The 16,576-nt window shown below is 41.3% G+C and overlaps 1 protein-coding gene across 16 annotated transcripts in view; it reads right to left on the minus strand.

The window, feature by feature from the left end:
* Nucleotides 1–16,576, minus strand: part of HYCC2 (hyccin PI4KA lipid kinase complex subunit 2) — a 148,405-nt gene that overhangs the window by 15,510 nt on the left and 116,319 nt on the right. For 14 of the 16 annotated variants that reach the window (XM_055290148.2, XM_055290153.2, XM_063644935.1 and 11 more), the window contains 3 exons: nucleotides 9,166–9,261; nucleotides 4,566–4,682; nucleotides 3,643–3,730 (listed from right to left, as the gene is read on the minus strand). In XM_055290148.2, coding sequence (XP_055146123.1) covers nucleotides 3,643–3,730; nucleotides 4,566–4,682; nucleotides 9,166–9,261 — 301 coding nt within the window. The remainder of the gene's footprint in view (nucleotides 1–3,642; nucleotides 3,731–4,565; nucleotides 4,683–9,165; nucleotides 9,262–16,576) is intronic. The other 2 variants (XM_063644931.1, XM_063644938.1) reach the window with 1 other exon arrangement.

Genomic DNA, 16,576 nt, shown 5'->3' on the forward strand with positions numbered 1-16,576 from the left:
AATTAACATATAAACTCTGATTATGAGACAATTTAGAATTGTCTGATTCTTCAGATGATAAATAACATGCAAAATTTAATCTCTGATAAACATTAGGATGTTCTCCACTCTTCTGTTTACATGAGGAGAAATGTTCCCTAAATACTTCTGGCATTTTGTCCTACCATTTTCTGCTCCCTGAAGAGGAAAGTGACATACCTGGTAATTGCCATTTGACTGATCCATGTTTCCTAATTGGGTTGTACTAATCTAGCAAAAATCTTGAGCTAAAGGATTGTCTTGCTCCTTCCCTCTCCACTTGGACAAGCCCACGGGGAATTAAGCAGACTGGATAGGTGTGCCTGATGAGCTCACTCAAACATTCTTTCCAGTGGGCTGTTCCAAGGTCTAGATGTGAAGGAAAGTTGAGTCTTTCAATTTAGCTTTTAACAGTAAAGAAAATACTTGTTCCCCATCTACCAACTATTTTTCTGTTTATCACGTGGCTCTAGATTTGAATAGGGAAAAAGGGTATTATTATGGGGTCCCTCAGAGACCACTGACAATAAAGGAATACTGTTAGTATTAGTAACACTAGAGTTACTAGTCTCTTTACCTGTATTGCCTTGGAAATGCCACCTCTACTTAATTTACAAGATTGTTGAAAGGATAAACTATTAATTTAAAGAGTTTCATAAGTTCAAGGTACTACTATGATGATATAATTTTTTAATCTTTTTATCCATTTGTTTTAATGTAACTCTTAGGGTAAGATTAGGAAACAAATGGGAATTCAAATAGAGAATTACTGCAAATGCTACCTCAATAAATTTATATTTAGCTTAAAATATTTTTAAAATGATATAAATAAAATGGCTTTTGAAAAGCTGGGCCAGGCAAGGTGGCTCATGCCTGTAATCCCACCACTTTGAGAGGCTGAAGCAGGCAGATCACTTGAGTCCAGGAATTTGAGACCAGACTGGGCAACATGGTGAGACCTTGTCTCCACAAAAAATACAAAAATTTGCTGGGTGTGCTGGTATGCACCTGTAGTCCCAGCTACTCAGGAGGCTGGGGCAGGAGGACCACTTGAGCCCAGAAGGTGGATGTTACAGTGAACTGTGATCACACCACTGCACTCCAGTATAGGTGAGACCCTGTCTCAAAAAATAATAGTAATTTTTTGAAACAATAAAATAAAAAGCTGTATTCTTACAATGCTGCAAGTAGAAAATAGTATTTTAAGAATACTATTATCAAAATATTACAAAAAGCTTAGGAAATTGGAAAGGAATAAAAATCCACAGTCAAATCACCTAGACAACTATTACAGCATTTTGTATGTTTCCTCTGTCCTGTCTAGATCTAAAAAATAGTTGTATACTGTTTTTCTACCTCATACAAGCTAGTACTTCCCTTTAATATAAAACCTCATATATATAATCTCATCAAGTAAATATTATATAACTTAAATCATTCTCTGCTGTGGGACATTTAGACTGTTTTTATTCCTTTGCAATTAGAAATAAAATTGTAATGTTGTGCTTATAATACATTGTCTTTGGTATTTATAATTTCAGTATTAAATTTAAGTTTAGTTTCCTGGAATACATTGCTAGACATGGGATAGAGGGTCAAAGAAACAAACACACATTACCAAACTGCTTCTTCAGGGGATAGTCAGAGTTGTGTCATACTACCACTGTAACATAAAGAATGCCTTCCTCACTCCATTACTGGATATGTACATTTGTTTTTTTGTTTTGTTTTTTGAAACAAGGTCTTGCTCTGTCACCCAGGCTAGAGTGCAGTAGCACAATCTCGGCCCACTGCAACCTCTGCCTCCCAGGTTCAAGCAATTATCATGCCTCAGCCTCCCAAGCAGCTGGAATTACAAGTGTGCACCACTACACCCAGCTAAATTTTTTTTCTTTTTTTTTTTTTTTCAAATAGGGTCTCACTCTGTCACCCCGGCTGAAGTGCAGTGACACGATCTCAGCTCACTCACTGCAACCTCCACCTCCTGGGCTTAAGCAATTCTCTGCCTCAGCCTCCCAAGTAGCTGGGATTACAGGTGCCTGCCACCACACCTGGCTAATTTTTTGTATTTTTAGTAGAGATGGGATTTCACCATCTTGGACAGTCTGCTCTTGAACTCCTGACCTCGTGATATACCCGCCTTGGCCTCCCAAAGTGCTGGGATTACAGGTGTGAGCCACAGCCCCTGGCCTTAAATTTTGTTTTTTTTTTTTTTTTGTAGAGACGGGGTTTTACCACGTTGGCCAGGTTGGTCTTGAACTGATGATCCACCTGCCTCAGCCTCCCAAAGTGCTGGGATTACAGGCATGAGCCACTGCACCCAGCCTTACATTTGTTTTTTAATTCATCACTTACCATTTGGAGATTTGTTTATTTTGTGGGACAGTACAAAATCTCTTTACAAAGAATGAAATACTAATTTGTTTATTTGTATCACGACTGCTGAAAATATGTTTCTCAGTTTGTGCCCTGCATATATTAATTTTGCTTTTAAAAACCTGATGGAGGCCAGGCGCGGTAGTTCACGCCTGTAATCCCAGCACTCTGGGAGGCCGAGGCAGGCAGATCACTTGAGATCAGGATTTCAAAACCAGCCTGGCCAACATAGTGAAACTCCATCTCTACTAAAAGTACAAAAATTCGCTTTGGGAGGCCGAGGTGGGTGGATCACGAGGTCAGGAGATCGAGACCATCCTGGCTAATACAGTGAAAACCCATCTCTACTAAAAATATAAAAAATTAGCCAGGTGTGGTGGCACGCACCTGTAGTCCCAGCTACTCGGGAGGCTGAGGCAGGAGAATCGCTTGAACCCAGGAGGCGGAGGTTGCAGTGAGCCGAGATCGTGCCACTGCACTCCAGCATAGGCGACAGAGCAAGACTCCGTCTCAAAAAAAAAAAAAAGAAAAAATCACCTGGGCATGGTAATGCCTATAATCCCAGCTACTTGGTAGGCTGAGATGGGAGGATCGCTTGAACCTATGAGGCAGAGGTTGCAGTGAGCCAAGATCGCACCACTGCACTCCAGTCTGGGTGGCAGAGAGAGACTTCGTAACAAAAACAAAATAAAAATAAAAAATAAATTTAAAAAAACTGATGGAATAGGCTGGGTGTGGTGTCACACATCTGTAATTCCAGCACTCTGGGAGGCTGAGGCCAGCCTTGGCAACACAGAAAGAACCTGACTCTACAAAAAAATACAAAACAAGAAACAAAAAAAACCCCAAAAACCTAATGGCTTAGAATTTAGGTGTTTATGTCGGGTGGGGGGGGCGGGAATCAATCTTATTTTAGTAACTTGTCCTATCATTTATGCTTAGAAAGTCTTCCCTTCTCTAGAAATCTGAATATTTAGAACCTTTTCTTCTCTCTTTTCTTAAAGGATTTCAAAACATTTAATTATTCTCTTTATCTGAACTTTATTTTGGTACTGGAAGGTGGAAAGGACCTAAACCTATTTTGTTTTTTCTCTAAGAGTTAACCAACGGTTATCATCGAAGAAAAATTTTCCCCTAATTATTTGGATTGTCTTACATTTTTAACCTAGTACCTTTTTTAGGTACTAAAAATAGTTTAGTTTTTTATATTTATAGTATATTTAATAAAGAGTAAAGATAATAACTTACCAATAGTGGTTGAGAAAAAAGCTCTAGCTGGGCTCTATAAATGATATCATCAAGAACTTCCTGGCCAAGGTCCCACTGTCCATTATACCTATGAAGAAGCAGATCATTTATACTCTTGAGCAAATATCTAATCTTCAGCACAACTTTTTAAATTGTTCCAAGTCCTGCTACTTTGGTTGTGAAGCAAAACTTTCATACCAAGTGTTACGTCATTTCATTTATAAACTACCCCACTTTTGGTTATAAAAACAAAACAGATTTTAAATACTATGTTTACAAATGTTTCTTCACATAAATTGGTTTTTATTACATGCTGATTAAATTTAGAGTAATCTTTTTAATGCATTCATGAAAACCTGGGTTATGCCGGGTGCAGTGGCTCACGCCTGTAATCCCAGCACTTTGAGAGGCCGAGGCGGGCGGATCATGAGGTCAGGAGATCGAGACCATCCTGGTTAACACGATGAAACCCCGTCTCTACTAAAAATACAAAAAAATTAGCTGGGCATGATGGTGGGCGCCTGTAGTCCCAGCTACTCAGGAGGCTGAGGCAGGAGAATGGCATGAACCTGGGAGGCGGAGCTTGCAGTGAGCCGAGATCACGCCACGGCACTCCAGCCTGGGTGACAGAGCGAGACTCCGTCTCAAAAAAAAAAAAAAAAAAGAAAACCTGGGTTATGAACTATGTAGAGACAGTTTTCCATACAGAAAACCTGACAATTTCTAGACTCCAATTTTAATGACTAGTTATGTTATATTTTGGCTTATTTAAAAGTACTAAAAGGAAACCATATTAGAAAAACAAGATAAGCCCATCATGGAACAAAAGATTCAGTATTGTGTCTGATAAGGAAGAAAGAGAAATATTCAAAGTTTCTAAACATTAGGAAGAATTCATACAATTTTATATTCCACCTACTTACATGGCATAATAAACCCCTGTGAGAAGTTGCACCATAAATTCAGGATCCAATACTATTCGACCACAGAGTTCTTTCCAATGTTTTTCATGTTGCCGTGGAAACCCACTCACACAAACCCTAGGAAAATACACTATTTAACATGTGATTTCCAGATTCATTAAATAAAAGTTTTTGTTTTCCTAAATTCATTTATTCAATTTATTCATTCCTCAAGTATTTATTGAGTGCCTGTTATATGCCAGTCATTGTTCTGGGCCTAGGCATACAGTCGTGAACAGGTGAAAGATAAAAAATAAAAAATAAAAATGAAATCTGTGCTCTCACAAAGCACTCATTCTAGTGGACTGCCCATAAAAGCAACTTTTCTAAAATAGCTAACCATCTCTTTCACAATCATCCTTCTTTCTCTTCACACACATACACACAAAAATGTCTAACTTTTACTCACCCCAAATTGTATCAGGGTGAATTACTGGGAAATATAGAGATCTCAAAACAAAAGGACATTTCAAAATATTGTTGTCTGTGAGGCCATTTTTAAACAAAGAACTATAAACAACTCCCTAACATCCATTCCATCTCATTAAGTGATGCTTCCAAAAAAGTTATGCTTGGTAGTGATCAACAGTTGTAATATACTACATTATTTAATCAATTAATTTAGTAAGATAATTATAATAGTGAGTCCAGAAGAAATCTTTCAGTGTTTAGTGTCTTATGGTCTTGGGAAATTTTTTTTAAATTGTTTATATATTTTTTGTAGCAGAGATATACAATAAAAAACCTGCAATTTAAAAACAGCATTATATGGCCAGGCATGGTGGCTCATGCCTGTAATGCCAGCACTTTGGGAGGCCGAGGTGGGCGGATCACGAGGTCAGGAGATTGAGACCATCCTGGCTAACATGGTGAAACCCCGTCTCTACTAAAAATACAAAAGAAAAAAAAATTAGCTGGGCATGGTGGTCCTAGGTAGCTAGGGTGCCTATAATCCTAGCTACTCGGGAGGCTGAGGCAGAAGAATGGCGTGAACCTGGAGATGGAGCTTGCAGTGAGCCGAGATCGCGCCACTTCACTCCAGCCTGGGTGACAGAGCGAGACTCCGTCTCAAAAATAAATAAATACATAAATAAAAATAGCACTATATTAAGATAAAACTATGTGGGGAAAGGGGAATGGAAATTTCTTCTTCAATTTCAAGGAGAAAAAGGAATAAATGTAATGTTAGACCATTAAAGAAAAGTTTCTTCATTTATTCCTCAAATGGATATGGTGAGTATCACATCATTATGGTATTTACATTACATATATTTAAAACAGTGACCCAACAGTTATTTTTTTAATTATGTCGATACTTCCATACTAGAAATTATATCATTTCCTTTTTTTTTGAGACGGAGTCTCACTCTGCCGCCCAGGCTGGAAGTACAGCGGCCTGATCTCGGCTCACTGCAACCTCTGCCTCCCAGATTCAAGCAATTCACCTGCCTCAGCCTCCCGAGTAGCCTCCCAAGTAGTGGACTACAGGCATGTGCCACCACTCCCGGCTAATTTTTGTATTTTTAGTAGAGACGGGGTTTCACTATGTTGGCCAGGCTGGTCTGAAACCCCTCACCTCAGGTGATCTAGCCACCTTGGACTCCCAAAGTGCTGGGATTAAAGGCATGAGCCACCGCGCCTGGCCTAGAAATTATATCATTTCTACCTATTTAAGATAGGATGAAAATTTTCTTAATGTCAACTTAACAACGTACAAGGAGTACATAGTTTTTCAAAATTCTGTAGAGGATATATGAACAAAAGAACAAAGTTTGAGGACCACTAAACTCCATCATCATTTTTGTTATTAAGAAATTCTACTAGGCTGGGTGTGGTGACTCATGCCTATAATCTCAGTACTTTGGGAGACCAAGGTAGGAAGATCACTTGAGGCCAGGAATTCAAGACCAGCCTGGGCAACACAGTGAGACTCCATCTCTATAACAAATTTAAAAATTAGCCAAGTGTGGTGGCACATCCCTATAGTCATAGCTAATAAAGAGGCTGAGGTGGAAGGACTGCTTGAGCCTAGGAGTTTGAGGCTGCAGTGAGCTATGTATAATGATTGTGCCACTGCACTCTAGCCTGGGTGACAGAGGAAGACTCTATCACAAAAAAAAAAAAAAAAAGAAAAAGAAAAAGAAAAAGAAAAAAGAAATTCTATTGAAGGCCACAATAATGTTGCCAATAAGAGAGCAGGCAGTTTTAATGAACCAAAAGTAATGAATTATAAATAAGTTTATCTGCAGACAGGCAGTAAGTGCTTAAGTAGCATCTAAATTAGAGACGAGAATTTTCTTAGACATTAATCATGGTATTACAGTTAAGAGAAACAAGTATTTTTAGGTAATCTATAAAATCAAAGTAACAGCTAATTTAGTTGGCAAAATTAGTAAGTTTTGTTATAAGCAGGATCTCTTCCCAGTAACAAAATAGCATGTGACCTTGAGCAAAGCACTTGTGGTGGACAGACTCTTGGAGAGCCATGATCCCTATGATCTTTCTGGTATTCACACTGTGTCATGCCCTTCCCCTTCAGCAAGGGTGGGATCTGCAGCTTGCTTCTAACCAATAGAATACGGCAAAGGTGATGGGATTCCATGATTATGTGTATGTGAGTATGTTACATAAGGTAACAGGTCTTGCTGGAGTCTCACTCCTCCTATGTTGAAGAAGCAAGCTGCCATGTTGTAGGCTGCCTGTGTTGGGAGGCCAATGTGACAAGGAGCAAAGGACGGCTTCTAGCACACAGCCACAAAAAACCAAAGCCCTCAGTCCTACAGCCACAGGAACTCAATTCTGCCAACAAAACTTCTGAGCCTCAGATGAGATTGCAACTCCAGCTAACATCTTAACTGCAGTCTTGTAAGATGCTAAGCAGAGGACCCCAGCTAAGCCATCTGGATTCCTGACCCACAAAAACTGTGAAATAATAAATGTGTGATGTTTTAATCTGCTCAATTTGTGGCAATTTATTATGCAGTAATAGAAAATTAACACAACATTTAACCTTTTTGGGGGATTGATATCCCCAAGTAAAAATCATTTTGAAAGGCTGAATTCTGAATTCCTTCTATAACTGGACTTCTGTGACTCCAAACATCCACTGTCTCCGAACTAATTTATATCACTTAAATTTTTTTTCTTTCTTTCTTTTTTTTTTTTTTTTTTTGAGACAAGGTCTCACTCTGTCGCCCATGCTGGAGTGCAGTGGTGCGATCCCGGATCACTGCAACCCTGCCTCCCAGGTTCAAGGGATCCACATGCCTCAGCCTCCCAAATAGCTGGGATTATAGGCATGCACTACCACCCAGCTAATTTTTGTATTTTTGTATAGAGACGGGGTTTCACCATGTTGGCCAGGCTGGTCTCAAACTCCTGACCTCAGGCCTTGGCCTCCCAACATGCTGGGATTACAAGCATGGGCCACTGACCCTGGCCTACACTTTTTTCTATAGTAGAAATTTAAGGCCAGGTGCGGTGGCTCACGCCTGTAATCCTAGCACTTTGGGAGGCCAGGGCAGGCAGATCACTTAATCCCAGGAGTTTGTGACCTGCCTCTGCAACATTGTGAAACTCGGTCTCTATTGAAAAAAAAAAAAAAAAATAGCCCAGCATGGTGGTGGGCACCTGTAGTCCTAACTACTCAGGAGACTGAGGTGAGGAGATCACTTGAACCTGAGAGTCAAAGGTTGAATGAGCCAATATGCCATCACTGCACTCCAGTCTGGGTGAAAGAACAAGATTTAAGCCTAGGTCTGTCCAAATTATTAGAAATTGATTTAGTAAAGATTATAATCCATAAGATACAGAATATCCACCCCCCACATACAAATGAGACACACACATCATTGGTACTATTGCTAATCACTTTCTCCAACACAGAGACAGTTATTTATGAAATGTATGGGAAGAGGTTCATATTCACTTTCCCCATATATAGCACTATTTTTTTCAAAGATCTCAAAGTGATTTACAAAAACTGGCAACCAGGGAATAAGATATATCACTAAACAACCCTAGATTTGGATGTCTTGGTACAACTCTACATTCAGCTAGAAAATATTTAATACTGAAAACATTTTCAAGAATGCACAAGGCCAGGCATGGTGGCTCACATCTGTACTCGCAGCACTTTGGAAGGCTGATGTGGCAAGAATGATTGAGGCCAGAACTTCAAGACAAACCTGGGCAACATAGCAAGACCCTGTCTCTACAAAAATTAGCTGAGAGTCATGGTGTACACCTGTGATCCCAGCTACTTGGGAGGCCCAGATGGGAGGATCCCTTGAGCCAAGGAGGCTGAGGGCACAATGAGCTATGATTGAGCCACTGTACTCCAGGCTAGGTGACAGAGAGAAATCCTATCTCATAAAAAAACAAAACAACAACAACAACAAAAACAGCCTCATGAGGATAAGGACTCCTACAGGAATGCAAGCTCCGTGAGTTTTGTTTACTGCTGTAATACCAGAAGTTAGGACAGTGCCTGGCTTAGAGAATGTACTCAATAAATATCTGTCAAATAAATATGAAGATTAGTAATAATCACTCTTCTCACCTGGAACCCATCCGACAAAGAGATTGGTAAGATGAGGCAGGCATATATACAATAGCAGAATTATAACACAGCATGAGAAAACTCAGGACTTCAAACCTAAAAACAACAAATCCAAGGTTAAAAGGATTACAAATAATTACTTCTACTAGCAACTGGTTATGACAATGCCTCCATATTGACCTTTATGATTTCTTAATCAAATCAATATAGCATCTTCCTCAAAGGTTTCCCTGTTTATATTCTCCTTATTACAAGTCATATCCCTTGCTGTCATCTTGTCATCTATATTTCCGTTTTCAAAAAATAAATCAGGCCAGGCCCAGTGGCTCACGCCTGTAATCCCAGCACTTTGGGAGGCCGAAGTGGGTGGATCACAAGGTCAGGAGATTGAGACCATCCTGGCTAACACGGTGAAACCCCAGCTCTACTAAAAACACAAAAATTAGGCAGGCGTGGTGGCACATGCCTGTAGTACCAGCTACTCAGGAGGCTGAGACAGGAGAATTGCTTGAACCCAGGAGGCGGAGGTTGCAATGAGCTGAGATTGTGCCACTGCACTCCAGCCCGGGCAACAGAGTGAGACTCCATCTCAAAAAATCAATCAATCAATCAATCAATCAATCATGCTTGAACAGATGACTTCCCTATGAATAAGTCTACCATCTTCCTACTGACTTCATAATAAAATCCAAACTTATCACAAGGTCCTTTAAAATCAAAGTCCTTCTTACAAGGTACTTTAAAATCCACCCTCATCCTTCCTCTCCAGCCTTATTTCCCTCCATTACCAACCACATACACCACACTTTATCAAACTTCTTACCATTCCAACAATATGCTGTAACCATTCAGAATTCCTTGCTTTAATGCTTGCTGCTCCTTCTTAATAGAATATACTTTTTTACTTGGGTGATTCCTGATAAGATTTCAAGTCCTAGATCAAATTTTTACCTTAGCCATAAAGCCCTTCTTAATTCTCTCTGCTAAAGTAAACCATTCCCTTACCTGTGTAGCTCCAACATAGCATTTATCCCACTGAATTGTAATTTTATGCCTCTATGTCTCTTTCACCCATTTAGTAATAAGCAACTTTAGAACAGAGATCCTGATTTATTTATCTCTATCATTAGTGTCCAGCACAGTGTCTAATACATAATTGTTTAATAAATACTTGTTGAATGAAGAAAAAAATGCTTTCCTAACATTTATAATGTCTAAGAAAGTGGCTCCTAAATCTGGAGGCACATTAGTTATTTAGAGACCTTTTTAAAAACATACACTTCTATGTCTTAACCCAGTTGACCCACTTAAATCCTCGGGTAGGAACCAGGGAAGTTGTACCTCTAAAAGGCTTCCCACAGATGAATGGTGAAGGGTTTATGGAAACTCTTTGTACTATTTTAGCAATGTTTTTTGTAAGTCTGAAGTTATTTCAAAATGAAAAGTTAAAAATCAAGTTGAAAGTCTAATCTGGAAGCAGCCATACTTTCAGATCCCTTCACTTTCTCCATATATCTAGGTAAAAGAATGGAGATTTATTCTCTGAAAGGATAAAAACTAATTTCTACCTGGGAGCCCCAACTGTGATGGGGGTGGATGCCAAACTGAAAATAGAAAGATTAAGTGAAGTGAAATATACCTGACTAGATATTGCCAGTTAGCCACCAAAATACTAGCAACCAGATCTCTAGTTAAGATACCAGAAGAGTTGTTTCTGGGGAATTTGACCACTCTAAGAGGAAAGACTTAAAGATATGGACTTGGGAAATTTTCCGAATGAATGGCCTAGTGGGATCCTATGGTGAAGTTTATAGTCAGTTACTAGGTTGGTGCGAAAATTAAAAAAAAAATTTTTAAATGGCAAAACCACAATAACTTTTGCACCAATACTAGCTCAAATCAGCCATATATTAACATGGTCAGAGCTTGTCATTTTTTATTCCCTCTCCCCACTTTTTTTTTTTTTTTTGAGACAGCGTCCTGGTCTTGTCACCCAGGCTGAAGTAAAATGGCACGATCTCGGCTCACTGCAACCTCCGCCTCCCAGGTTCAAGCCGTTCTCTTGCCTCAGCCTCCCGAATAGCTGGGATTACAGGTGCCCATCACTACACTCCGCTAATTTTTTTTGTATTTTTAGCAGAGACAGGGTTTCACCATTTTGACCAGGCTGGTCTCGAACTCCTGACCTCAGGTGATCTGCCTGCCTCAGCCTCCCAAAGTGCTGGGATTAGAGGCGTGAGCCACCGCACCCAGCCTATTCCCCTATTCTTAAACATGAGGGAAAAAAGATTGCCGGACATCTAAGGAACTCTACTAGGATGAAAAAGAGACTATAAAGAAATAGAAGGGCCGGGCGCAGTGGCTCACATCTGTAATCCCAGCACATTGGGAGGCCGAGGCGGGTGGATCATAAGGTCAGGAGTTCGCGACCAGCCTGGCCAACATAGTGAAACCCCGTCTCTACTAAAAATACAAAAATTAGCTGGGCATGGTGGCATGCACCAGTAGTCCCAGTTACTCGGGAAGCTGAGGCAGGAGAATCACTTGAACCTGGGAGGTGGAGGTTGTGGTGAGCTGAGATCATGCCACTGCACTCCAGCCTGGGCAACAGAGCAAGACTGTTTCAAAAAAAAAAAAAAAGAGAGAAATAGAAGGCTGGGTCCAGCAGGTCATTCCTGAAATCCCAGCACTTTGGGAGGCTGAGGCAGGGAGGATTGCTTGAGCTCACGCATGCAAGAGCAGCCTGGGTAACATATTGAGACCCCGTTGGTACAAAAATAATTTTTTTAATTAGTGGGCCATGGTGGTAGTCCTAGTTACTCAGGAGGCTGAGGCAGAAGTACTTGAGCTCAGGAGGAGCACCTGAGCTCAGGGGTTCTAGGCTGCAGGCTGCAGTAAGCCATGATCATGCCACTGCACACCAGTCTGGGCAACAAAGCAAGACCCTGTCTTAAGAAAAAAAGAAAAATATGCAGAGCTAAAGCATATTTAGCTTTGGGGGAAAAAAATGTATGTGTATTCCTGATAAAGTTGACTACATAAAAAACTAAAACATACAGCAAAAACAAATAAATACCAGAATGCCATATCACTCTTTATACCCATTAAGATGGCTGTAATCAAAAAGATGGAAAATAAGTGTGAGAATGTAGAGAAACTGCTATCCTCATACACTGTTGTAGAAACATAAAATGGTACAGCTACTCTGGAAAGGAGCATGACAGTTCCTCAAGAAGTTAAGTGTTCAATTACCATATGACCTAGCAATTCTATTCCTAGGTATATACTAAAAAGAACTGAAAATGTATGTTCACACAAAAATTTGTGAGTGCATGTTCAAAACAGCTGTTGTGAGGCCGGGCGCGGTGGCTCACGCTTGTAATCCCAGCACTTTGGGAGGCCGAGGCTGGCAGATCACGAGGTCAGGAGATCGAGACCATGGTGAAACCCCGTCTCTACTAAAAATACAAAAAATTAGCCGGGCGTGGTGGCGGGCGCCTGTAGTCCCAGCTACTCGGAGAGGCTGAGGCAGGAGAATGGCATGAACCCAGGAGGTGGAGCTTGCAGTGAGCCGAGACTGCGCCACTGCACTCCAGCCTGGGCGACAGAGCGAGACTCCGTCTCAAAAAAAAAAAAAAACAAAACAGCTGTTGTGGTCTAAATTCATGTTGAAACTTAATCCTCAATATGGTGAGGCCTTTGCAGCTGGGTGAGGTGGTTCACACCTATAATCCCAGCACTTTGGGAGGCCAAGGCAGGTGGATCGCCTAAGGTCAGGAGTTCAAGACCAGCCTGGCCAACATAGTGAAACCCTGTCTCTACAAAAAAAAAAAAAAAAATTAGTCAGGCATGGCATTGTGCACCTGTAATACCAACTATTCAAGTGGCTGAGGCAGGAGAATCACTTGAACCCAGGAGGCAGAGGGTGCCATGAGCCAAGATAGTGGCACTGCACTCCAGCCCGGGTGACAGAGCTAGACTCTGTCTCAAAAAAAAAAAAAAAAAAAAAGAGATGGGGCCTTTGGGAAATGATTAGGTCATGACAGCTCTGCCCTCCTAAATTTGATTATCTAGAAGGTGCCATCTATGAGGCAGAGACTATGAGCCCTTACTAGACACTGAATCTGCTGGCACTTTAAGCTTGTACTTTCGAATCTGCAGAACTGTGAGCAATACATTTCTATTGTTTATATATTACCCAGTCTAAGGTATTTTGTTATAGCAGCCCAAATAGACTAAAGAGAGCAGAGTTATTCATAACAGCCAAAAAAGAAAAAATAGAAATAACTCGAATGTCCATCCACTGATGAATGGATAAATAAAATGTGGTATATCTACACAATGAAATATTATTTAGTTATAAAAAGAAAGTACTGATACATGCTACCACAGAAACAAACCTTGTAAACATGCTAAGTGAAAGAAGCCATACACAAAAGGCAACATATTGTATGGATCCATTCATGTAAAATGTCCAGTAATAAAAACCACTCAATTGTATGCTTTAAAGGGGTAAATTTTATTTTATTTTATTTTTTTTTTTGAGACAGAGTCTCGCTCTGCCGCCAGGCTAGAGTGCAGTGGCACAATCTCGGCTCACTGCAACCTCCGCCTCCTGGATTCAAGTGATTCTCCTGCCTCAGCCACCCAGTAGCTGGGATTACAGGCATGCACCACCACACCCGGCTAATTTTTGTATTTTTAGTAGAGACAGGGTCTCACCATGTTGGCTAAGCTGGCCTCAAACTCCTGGCCTCCAGTAATCCACCTGCCTCAGCTTCCCAAAGTGCTGGGATTACAGGCATGAGCCACTGCGCCCGGCTCCCTAAACGGGTAAATTTTATGGTATGTGAATTATATCTTGATTTAAAAAATAAATGTAAAGTCAATAATTAACTGAAAATGTGCAACATGAAAACCCAGTGTCAATTCCTCAATATTCAAAGAACTATTGCAATTCACTACGAGAAAAAAAATACACAGTTCAATAAGAAAAACGGGGCTGGGCACAGTGGCTCACATCTATAATCCCAGCACTTTGGGAGGTCGAGGTGGGAGGACTGCTTGAGCCCAGGAATTTGAGACCAGCCTGGGCAATACAGTGAAACAAACCTCTCCCACCAACTGGCCAAAAAAAGAAAAAAGGACAAAGGACATGAATATGCAGTTCACAGGTAAAGAAAAACAATAATGAATAACAATGTGACACCAGTTTTTAACTATCAGATTGGTAAAGATTAAAAACTTTGAAAATAATCAGTATTGGGAGTTAGCAGGAGGAAAAACTCTCAAACTACTAGTAGGACATTCAATAGGTATAGTTGTTTTGGCAAGGCTAATTTGACAATATCTACTCAAACTAAAAAAGCAGACATTCTTTTTTTTTTTTTTTTTTGAGATGGAGTCTTGCTCTGTCACCCAGGCTGGAGTGCAGTGGCGCGATCTCAGCTCACTGCAACCTCCGCCTCCCGAGTTCAAGCGATTCTCCTGCCTCAGCCTCCCGAGTAGCTGGGATTACAGGCACCTGCCACCACGCCCAGCTAATTTTTGTATTTTTAGTAGAGACGGGTTTCACTGTGTTGGCCAGGCTGGTTTCGAACTCCTAACCTCATTATCTGCCCACCTCGGCCTCCCAAAGTGCTGGGATTACAAGCGTGAGCCACTGCACCTGGCCACAGATATTGTTTAGCATAACAATTTCACTGCTAGGAATTTATCCTATAGATACTTTTTGTGCTCTTATGCAAATGTACGTACAAAAAGTGTGTTCCCTGCAATATTGTTTATAGTAGCAAAAAAACTGAAAACAATCTAAATTTACTCAATAAGAGATTGGCTAAAAATTGATGATATATCTGGCCGGGCGCGGTGGCTCACCCTTGTAATCCCAGCACTTTGGGAGGCCGAGGTGGGCGGATCACGAGGTCAGGAGATGGAGACCACGGTGAAACCCCGTCTCTACTAAAAATACAAAAAAATTAGCCGGGCGTGGTGGCGGGCGCCTGTAGTCCCAGCTACTCAGAGAGGCTGAGGCAGAAGAATGGCGTGAACCCGGGAGGTGGAGCTTGCAGTGAGCCAAGATTGCGCCACTGCACTCCAGCCTGGGCGACAGAGCAAAACTCCGTCTCAAAAAAAAAAAAAAAAAAAATTGATGATACATACATAAAATGGAGTAATAACTCATCACTAAAAAGAATAAGATATCTATGCACTGCTAGAGAAATAGATACAAATTTTTTTTAAGAGATGGGGTCTCGCTTTGTTGCCCAGGTTGGAGTGCAGTGGTGCAATCGCAGCTTACTGCAGCCTCAAACTCCTGGGCTTGATCCTCCAGCCTCAGCCTCCAGAGTACCTAGGACCATAGGCATGTACCACCACACTCAGCTATTTTTTTAAGAGATTGGGTCTTGCTATACTGTCCAGGCTGTTCTTGAAGTCCTGGCCTCAAGTGATCCTCTCACCTCAATCCATGCACTAGGATTATAGGTGTGAGCCAATGTGTCCAGCCCAAGACTTATTCTTTAAAAAGCTGGGCTGGGAAGCTGAGACAGGAGAATCACTTGAACTAGGGAGGTGAAGGCTACAGTGAGCTGAGATCACGCCACTGCACTCCAGCCTGGGCGACAGACAGAGCAAGACTCCGTCTCAAAAAAAAAAAAAAAGTCCAGGCATGGTGGCTCACGCCTGTAATCCCAGCACTTTGGGAGGCTGAGGTGGGTGGATCACAAGGTCAGGGGTTCAAGACCAGCCTGACCAAAATGGTGAAACCCCATCTCTACTAAAAATACAAAAATTAGCCAGACATGGTGGTGTGTGCCTGTAATCCCAGCTATCAGGAGGCTGAGGCAGGAAAATCGCTTGAACCTGGGAGGCGGAGGTTGCAGTGAGCAGAGATCATGCCACTGCACTCTAGCCTGGGCGACAGAGCGAGACTCCATCTCAAAAAAAAAAGTGAAAACATATCAGCTTGGCAGGTTGGCTGAATTGCATGCAGTTTGCTGCTATGTTTGGGTTTTTTTTTTTTTTTTTTTTTGAGATGGATTTCGCTCCTGTTGTCCAGGCTGCAGTACAGTGGTGCAATCTCAGCTCACTGCAACCACTGCCTTCTGGGTTCAAGTGATTCTCCTGCCTCAGCCTCCAGAGTAGCTAGGATTACAGGTGCCCACCATCATGCCCGACTAATTTTTTGTATTTTTACTGAGACAGGGTTACTCCTGACCTCAGGTGATCCACCCACCTCAGCCTCCCCAAGTGCTGGGATTACAGGTGTGAGCCACCATGCCTGGTCTGTTTGGGTTTTTATCAGCTTATGAGTGGTGGCCAGTGGCCTGGCCATGTGGTCAGGCAGAAGGGTAATATAAAACTGGCCTATTAAAGGGGTGCCTGTATGGAAAAAAAACAGGCATATGGA

The sequence above is a fragment of the Symphalangus syndactylus genome, chromosome 8, assembly GCF_028878055.3.
Source record: "Symphalangus syndactylus isolate Jambi chromosome 8, NHGRI_mSymSyn1-v2.1_pri, whole genome shotgun sequence".
NCBI lineage: Eukaryota > Metazoa > Chordata > Mammalia > Primates > Hylobatidae > Symphalangus > Symphalangus syndactylus.